Genomic DNA, 7,485 nt, shown 5'->3' on the forward strand with positions numbered 1-7,485 from the left:
TTAAAATGTTATGAAGGCTCCAGCCATGGTGAAGGTAGAGGCTCCAGCCAGGGTGATGGTAGAGGCTCCAGCCATGGTGAAGATGAAGGCTCCAGCCATGGTGAAGGTCGAGGCTCCAGCCATGGTGAAGGTCGAGGCTCCAGCCATGGTGAAGGTAGAGGCTCCAGCCAGGGTGATGGTAGAGGCTCCAGCCATGGTGAAGATGAAGGCTCCAGCCATGGTGAAGGTCGAGGCTCCAGCCATGGTGAAGGTCGAGGCTCCAGCCATGGTGAAGGTCGAGGCTCCAGCCATGGTGAAGATGAAGGCTCCAGCCATGGTGAAGGTCGAGGCTCCAGCCATGGTGAAGGTCGAGGCTCCAGCCATGGTGAAGATGAAGGCTCCAGCCATGGTGAAGGTCGAGGCTCCAGCCATGGTGAAGGTAGAGGCTCCAGCTATGGTGAAGATGAAGGCTCCAGCCATGGTGAAGGTCGAGGCTCCAGCCATGGTGAAGGTCGAGGCTCCAGCCATGGTGAAGATGAAGGCTCCAGCCGTAGTGAAGGTTGAGGCTCCAGCCATGGTGAAGATAGAGGCTCCAGCCATGGTGAAGGTAGAGGCTCCAGCCATAGTGAAGGTAGAGGCTCCAGCCATGGTGAAGGTAGAGGCTCCAGCCATGGTGAAGGTAGAGGCTCCAGCCATGGTGAAGATAGAGGCTCCAGCCATGGTGAAGGTAGAGGCTCCAGCCATAGTGAAGGTAGAGGCTCCAGCCATGGTGAAGGTAGAGGCTCCAGCCATGGTGAAGGTAGAGGCTCCAGCCAGGGTGAAGGTAGAGGCTCCAGCCATAGTGAAGGTAGAGGTTCCAGCCAGGGTGAAGGTAGAGGCTCCAACCATGGTGAAGGTAGAGGCTCCAGCCAGGGTGAAGGTAGAGGCTCCAGCCATGGTGAAGGTAAAGGGTCCAGCCATGGTGAAGGTAGAGGCTCCAGCCATGGTGAAGGTAGAGGCTCCAGCCAGGGTGAAGGTAGAGGCTCCAGCCATGGTGAAGGTAAAGGCTCCAGCCATGGTGAAGGTAGAGGCTCCAGCCATGGTGAAGGTAAAGGCTCCAGCCATGGTGAAGGTAGAGGCTCCAGCCATGGTGAAGGTAGAGGCTCCAGCGATTAGTGAAGGTAGAGGCTCCAGCCATGGTGAAGGTAAAGGCTCCAGCCATGGTGAAGGTAGAGGCTCCAGCCATGGTGAAGGTAAAGGCTCCAGCGATTAGTGAAGGTAGAGGCTCCAGCCATGGTGAAGGTAAAGGCTCCAGCCATGGTGAAGGTAGAGGCTCCAGCCATGGTGAAGGTAGAGGCTCCAGCCATGGTGAAGGTAGAGGCTCCAGCCAGGGTGAAGGTTGAGGCTCCAGCCATGGTGAAGGTAGAGGCTCCAGCCATGGTGAAGGTAGAGGCTCCAGCCATGGTGAGGGTAGAGGCTCCAGCCATGGTGAAGGTAGAGGCTCCAGCCATGGTGAAGGTAGAGGCTCCAGCCAGGGTGAAGGTAGAAGGCTCCAGCCATGGTGAAGGTAGAGGCTCCAGCCATGGTGAAGGTAGAGGCTCCAGCCATGGTGAAGGTAGAGGCTCCAGCCATGGTGAAGGTAGAGGCTCCAGCCATGGTGAAGGTAGAGGCTCCAGCCATGGGGAAGGTAGAGGCTCCAGCCAGGGTGAAGGTAGAGGCTCCAGCCATGGTGAAGGTAGAGGCTCCAGCCAGGGTGAAGGTAGAGGCTCCAGCCAGGGTGAAGGTAGAGGCTCCAGCCATGGTGAAGGTAGAGGCTCCAGCCAGGGAGAAGGTAGAGGCTCCAGCCATGGTGAAGATGAAGGCTCGTTCGGTCAGTGTGTCCACACTAACGTGAAGATGCTAACGAAGCAAATATTAAACTTCATTATATTATGAAGTGCTGCTCTAATTATACTAGTGAGAATGCAGTATAATCTCTTGCATAAATTTGCCATATTGAGTAACAAATGTCTGCAACATTTGCAGCTCCAGCTCCAGCTGGCGCCATCCATTTGTGCTCAAAAATATATTTAATGTTATTGTATACGTTGACTAAACTGAAGGGTCACTTGGATATTGCAGCTCTCTGGAGTGTGTTGAAGTTGTCTCGCCTCATAAGATGTGTCACGCCTCATAAGATGTGTCACGCCTCATAAGATGTGTCACGCCTCATAAGATGTGTCACGCCTCATAAGATGTGTCATGCCTCATAAGATGTGTCACGCCTCATAAGATGTGTCACGCCTCATAAGATCTGTCTCGCCTCATAAGATGTGTCACGCCTCATAAGATGTGTCACGCCTCATAAGATCTGTCTCGCCTCATAAAATGTGTCACGCCTCATAAGATGTGTCACGCCTCATAAGATGTGTCATGCCTCATAAGATGTGTTACGCCTCGTAAAATGTGTCACGCCTCTGACAAGGGTTTACCTTCCTTTAGTAGAACCAATATGACAAAAGTATAATATACTTTTATAATCGTTGCTATGTTAATACTTTTAATAATCATACTGGTGTAATCGTTCATAATAATAGCGAGTCATTAACTATTTGTATAGTGTTGTGGAACTATAAGATAACCAGCTAGATGTGTAAATAATTTCACACGGAGTGTAAACCTCAAATGTCTTTGGTCTGTGTTATATAACCATGAGAGATCTCTCGGTAATTATAACATGATTCACAGCAACAGGGAGTAATATATTGTGGGGAACCTTGCGCCCACTTCGTGCTGTGGGAGGTGAGGTAGGGTAATTCAGCTGTGGGAGGTAAGGTAGGGTAATACAGCTGTGGGAGGTGAGGTAGGGTAATTCAGCTGTGGGAGGTGAGGTAGGGTAATACAGCTGTGGGAGGTGAGGTAGAGTAATTCAGCTGTGGGAGGTGAGGTAGGGTAATACAGCTGTGGGAGGTGAGGTAGAGTAATTCAGCTGTGGGAGGTGAGGTAGAGTAATTCAGCTGTGGGAGGTGAGGTAGGGTAATACAGCTGTGGGAGGTGAGGTAGAGTAATTCAGCTGTGGGAGGTGAGGTAGAGTAATTCAGCTGTGGGAGGTGAGGTAGGGTAATACAGCTGTGGGAGGTGAGGTAGAGTAATTCAGCTGTGGGAGGTGAGGTAGGGTAATACAGCTGTGGGAGGTGAGGTAGAGTAATTCAGCTGTGGGAGGTGAGGTAGAGTAATTCAGCTGTGGGAGGTGAGGTAGGGTAATACAGCTGTGGGAGGTGAGGTAGAGTAATTCAGCTGTGGGAGGTGAGGTAGAGTAATTCAGCTGTGGGAGGTGAGGTAGGGTAATTCAGCTGTGGGAGGTAAGGTAGGGTAATTCAGCTGTGGGAGGTGAGGTAGGGTAATTCAGCTGTGGGAGGTGAGGTAGGGTAATACAGCTGTGGGAGGTAAGGTAGGGTAATACAGCTGTGGAAGGTAAGGTAGGGTAATTCAGCTGTGGGAGGTGAGGTAGGGTAATACAGCTGTGGGAGGTGAGGTAGGGTAATTCAGCTGTGGGAGGTAAGGTAGGGTAATTCAGCTGTGGGAGGTGAGGTAGGGTAATTCAGCTGTGGGAGGTGAGGTAGGGTAATACAGCTGTGGGAGGTGAGGTAGGGTAATACAGCTGTGGGAGGTGAGGTAGGGTAATTCAGCTGTGGGAGGTAAGGTAGGGTAATTCAGCTGTGGGAGGTGAGGTAGGGTAATTCAGCTGTGGGAGGTGAGGTAGGGTAATTCAGCTGTGGGAGGTGAGGTAGGGTAATACAGCTGTGGGAGGTAAGGTAGGGTAATTCAGCTGTGGGAGGTGAGGTAGGGTAATTCAGCTGTGGGAGGTGAGGTAGGGTAATACAGCTGTGGGAGGTGAGGTAGGGTAATACAGCTGTGGGAGTTGAGGTAGAGTAATTCAGCTGTGGGAGGTGAGGTAGAGTAATTACAGCTGTGGGAGGTGAAGGTAGGGTAATTCTCAGGAGAAAACCGTTATACCTGCATGTTATATGGCACTTGGAAGAGGTATTAGGACAAGGGGCTGGGACGTAGTGAAGGAATGGTGAGACCAACGACTTAGACCATCAGGAATGGCTCACCGCCCGTGCAAGAAGCGAGGCCATAGCTGTATCAACCAGTACACTTGGGATGGATTATGCGGAGTGAGACGTGTACACATTTGCAAGGATTTCCTTGCAAAGGTACAGCAAGATTAGTAACAAAAAACATATTTAATATTGCCAGAATAAAGCATTCAGTTCACCGTCTCAGTACACTTCCGTCACCACTACTGCTGCTCCCAGGTGTGTTAATGTGATGAGTATACCCAGGTCTGGCGCTCTCCAGAGTCCTCATCATCATCCATGCAGTAATCGACTGTTGGATGATGGTCTCTCAGGTTTGGTCTACAGACTCTTCCCTTGTGCCTGACTGGTCTCTGGTGAATTTCCTGATTCATCTGTCCATCTGGAAAGGGGCATATTTCAGGAGGGGAATACTTCAGGAGAGGTCATATTTCAGGAGGGGGCTTACTTTAGGAGGGGTCATATTTCAGGAGGGGGCATACTTCAGGAGGGGTCATACTACAGGGGATAATACTTCAGGAGGGGCATACTTCAAGGGGGTATACTTCAGAAGGGGGCATACTTCAGGGGGGTATACTTCAGGAGGGGGCATATTTCAGGGCATACTTCAGGAAGGGACATACTTCATGAGGGGGCATACATCAGGTCGGGGCATACTTCAGGAGGGGAAATACTTCAGGAGGGGGCATACTTCAGGAGGGGGCATACATCCGGTGGGGGCATACATCCGGTGGGGTCATACATCCGGTGGAGTTATACTTCAGGAGGTGGCATACATCTGGTGGGGGCATACTTCAGGTGGGGGTATACATCCGGTGGGGGCATACTTCAGGAGGGGGCATACATCCGGTGTGGGCATACTTCAGGTGGGGCATACATCCGGTGGGGGCATACTTCAGGTGGGGCATACATCCGGTGGGGGCATACATCAGGAGGGGGCATACTTCAGGAGGGGTCATACTTCAGGAGGGGGCATACTTCAGGTGGTGGCACACATCAGGTGGGGCATACTTCAGGAGGGGGCATACTTCAGGAGGGGCATACTTCAGGAGGGCTCATACTTCAGGAGGGGGCATACTTCAGGAGGGGGCATACTTCAGGACGGGGGCATAATTCAGGAGGGGGCATACATCAGGTGGGGCATACTTATGGTGAGGGAATACTTCAGGAGGGGGCATACTTCGGGGGCATACTTCAGGTGGGGAATACTTCAGGAGGGGGCATACTTCGGGGGGCATACTTCAGGAGGGGGCAAACTTCAGGACGGGGGCATAATTCAGGAGGGGGCATACTTCAGATGTCCTATTTCTGGAGGGGGCATACGTCAGGAAGGGGGGCATACTTCAGGATGGGGCATACTTTAGGGGGGAGGCATACTTCAGGAGGGGGCATACTTCAGGAGGGAGGCATACTACAGGGGGGAGGCATACTTCAGGAGGGGGCATACATCAGGAGAGGGCATACATCAGGAGGGGGCATACTTCAGGGGGGCATACTTCAGGAGGGGCATACTTCAGGGGGCATACTTCGGTGGGCATACTTCAGGAGGGGGCATACATCAGGAGAGGGCATACATCAGGAGGGGACATACTTCAGGGGGGTATACTTCATGGGGCATACTTCAGGAGGGGACATACTTCAGGACGGGGGCATAATTCAGGAGAGGGCATACATCAGGAGGGGACATACTTCAGGGGGGTATACTTCATGGGGCATACTTCAGGAGGGGCATACTAATGGTTGCTGAGGGTCTCGTCCCACATGTGTAAGGTGTGGGAAGACGTGACTGGGAGCAAGGACTCAGGGAAACGTCTACACCATAAGGGGCTGGCCACTACAGGGAGCGGAACGAGAGAAATATTTGTTACTGGATCTAATTCCCACACATGCACAGGAGTCACACACAGTATATATGGAACTGACCTAACATTATAACATCATTTACGAACCTAATTCAGGACTCCTTCAATGAAACCTACCAACATACGTCAGACCAATACTGAAATATGCTTCGCCGGCATGGAGTCCGTTCCTTGCAAAGAATAGAGGCAAAATTTAACAAGTACAGAAATTTGCAGCATGACTGGTGCCAAAACTAAGAAGATTCAGCTAATGAAACTAGATGTCACAATCCTAGATTATAGGGAAAACAGAGAAAACATGATAAATCATATAAGATACTAAGGGGAAGAGACTAGGTGAACAAGAACAACCTTTTTTAATTGAAAGAAAATATGGCAAGTGGACATAAGTGGAAGCTGCAAACGCCTACGAGTGGAAGAAATCGTTCCCTACACGAGTGGTCAACAAGATCACTATACCCTAAGAGGAATAGTTCGCTCCCACCCCCAGACACAATTTGAAGGTCTGATCGACAAAGCATATGAACATCAGAATAACTAAATTATAACGTAACAGGTACAACAAGGCCAGTGGGCGGGGGAATATGGAGTTAGACTTCATTTCTCCCCTAATAGGCGCTGATAACTTACCACGTAGTAAATATTAAGTATTACCTTTGTCTTTAATTACTGTTTAATGCTATTCTGTCGACGCGGTTAGCTCTTGTATACATGTTGTATTTCTCTTGAGAAGTGAAGTCGAAGATTGTTTACATTATAAGAATATAATGAAGTAGTTAACTATAATCATTCACTCTCGGACTTGGGACTACATAGTGACTCAGATACGGCCACTTGTTAACCACATCTTTGAACCACAGACATAATTACTTGTGATTCTGAAAGCAAAGATTATCAACAACTGCATATAATGTCACCACGGGCATTTAGCTTCCTACTCTGTACAAGGTTGGTAAATCAATTAGTCAGTTAAGGGTATAACAATACACGTACAAAAATCCTTGTTTTCCTCAAGATAATATATACAGAAATAGGGAATAAGTTTCCTTTAAACGATGGAGAATATTTTAAAAGAACTTAATCACATGATACTGAATTATCACTCAATTTCAAATTAGACTATTGATAACAACATACTTTAATTGTCATAGGTTTTAAGATTTCAATATAAATATACTGGAGAGAGTACCCGGCGGTACCCGGGTCTTTCCCTCTTCTCCCTCTCCTCCCAATTCTTGCAACTCATCCACCCTCTCCACTTTTCTTCTCACTCCTCCTCCAACATTCCTCTATCTCCTCCCCTTCTCTACCCTCTCACACAACCTCCCTCCTCTCCAATTTTCTCCCTCCTCTATCCTTCAATCTCTTCAAAATTGCCCCCTCTCTCTCCCCTTCCCCTTCCCTTTCCACTTTCTTCTTTCCCTGTCTACACCCGCTCTCTCTCTCTCTCCCTCTTTCTCAGAAATATTCTATAACGATATTTTTTTTTTTTTTATTAACATATTAGGTACATCTGCATTAGTGCAGCTACCCTAGACTATATGAAGTGGAGTACAGTGTGTCAAAAAAGCTAACTAAGTGAT

The 7,485-nt window shown here is 49.3% G+C and overlaps 2 protein-coding genes across 2 annotated transcripts in view; one reads left to right on the plus strand and one right to left on the minus strand.

Annotated features, from left to right (window-relative positions):
• On the minus strand, window positions 1-1,107 carry LOC138366614 (ice nucleation protein-like). Its single transcript, XM_069327721.1, has one exon. It carries the CDS (start codon window positions 1,105-1,107, stop codon window positions 1-3), a length of 1,107 nt encoding a protein of 368 aa, XP_069183822.1.
• A 409-nt stretch (window positions 1,108-1,516) lies between these two features.
• LOC123762382 (mucin-22-like) overlaps window positions 1,517-7,485 on the plus strand; it is a 24,237-nt gene continuing 18,268 nt past the window's right edge. Inside the window, exon 1 of the mRNA XM_069327726.1 lies at window positions 1,517-1,828. Within this exon, the coding sequence (XP_069183827.1) occupies window positions 1,517-1,828 (312 nt within the window). The remainder of the gene's footprint in view (window positions 1,829-7,485) is intronic.

Source organism: Procambarus clarkii, chromosome 2, assembly GCF_040958095.1.
Source record: "Procambarus clarkii isolate CNS0578487 chromosome 2, FALCON_Pclarkii_2.0, whole genome shotgun sequence".
NCBI classification, from domain to species: Eukaryota; Metazoa; Arthropoda; class Malacostraca; order Decapoda; family Cambaridae; genus Procambarus; species Procambarus clarkii.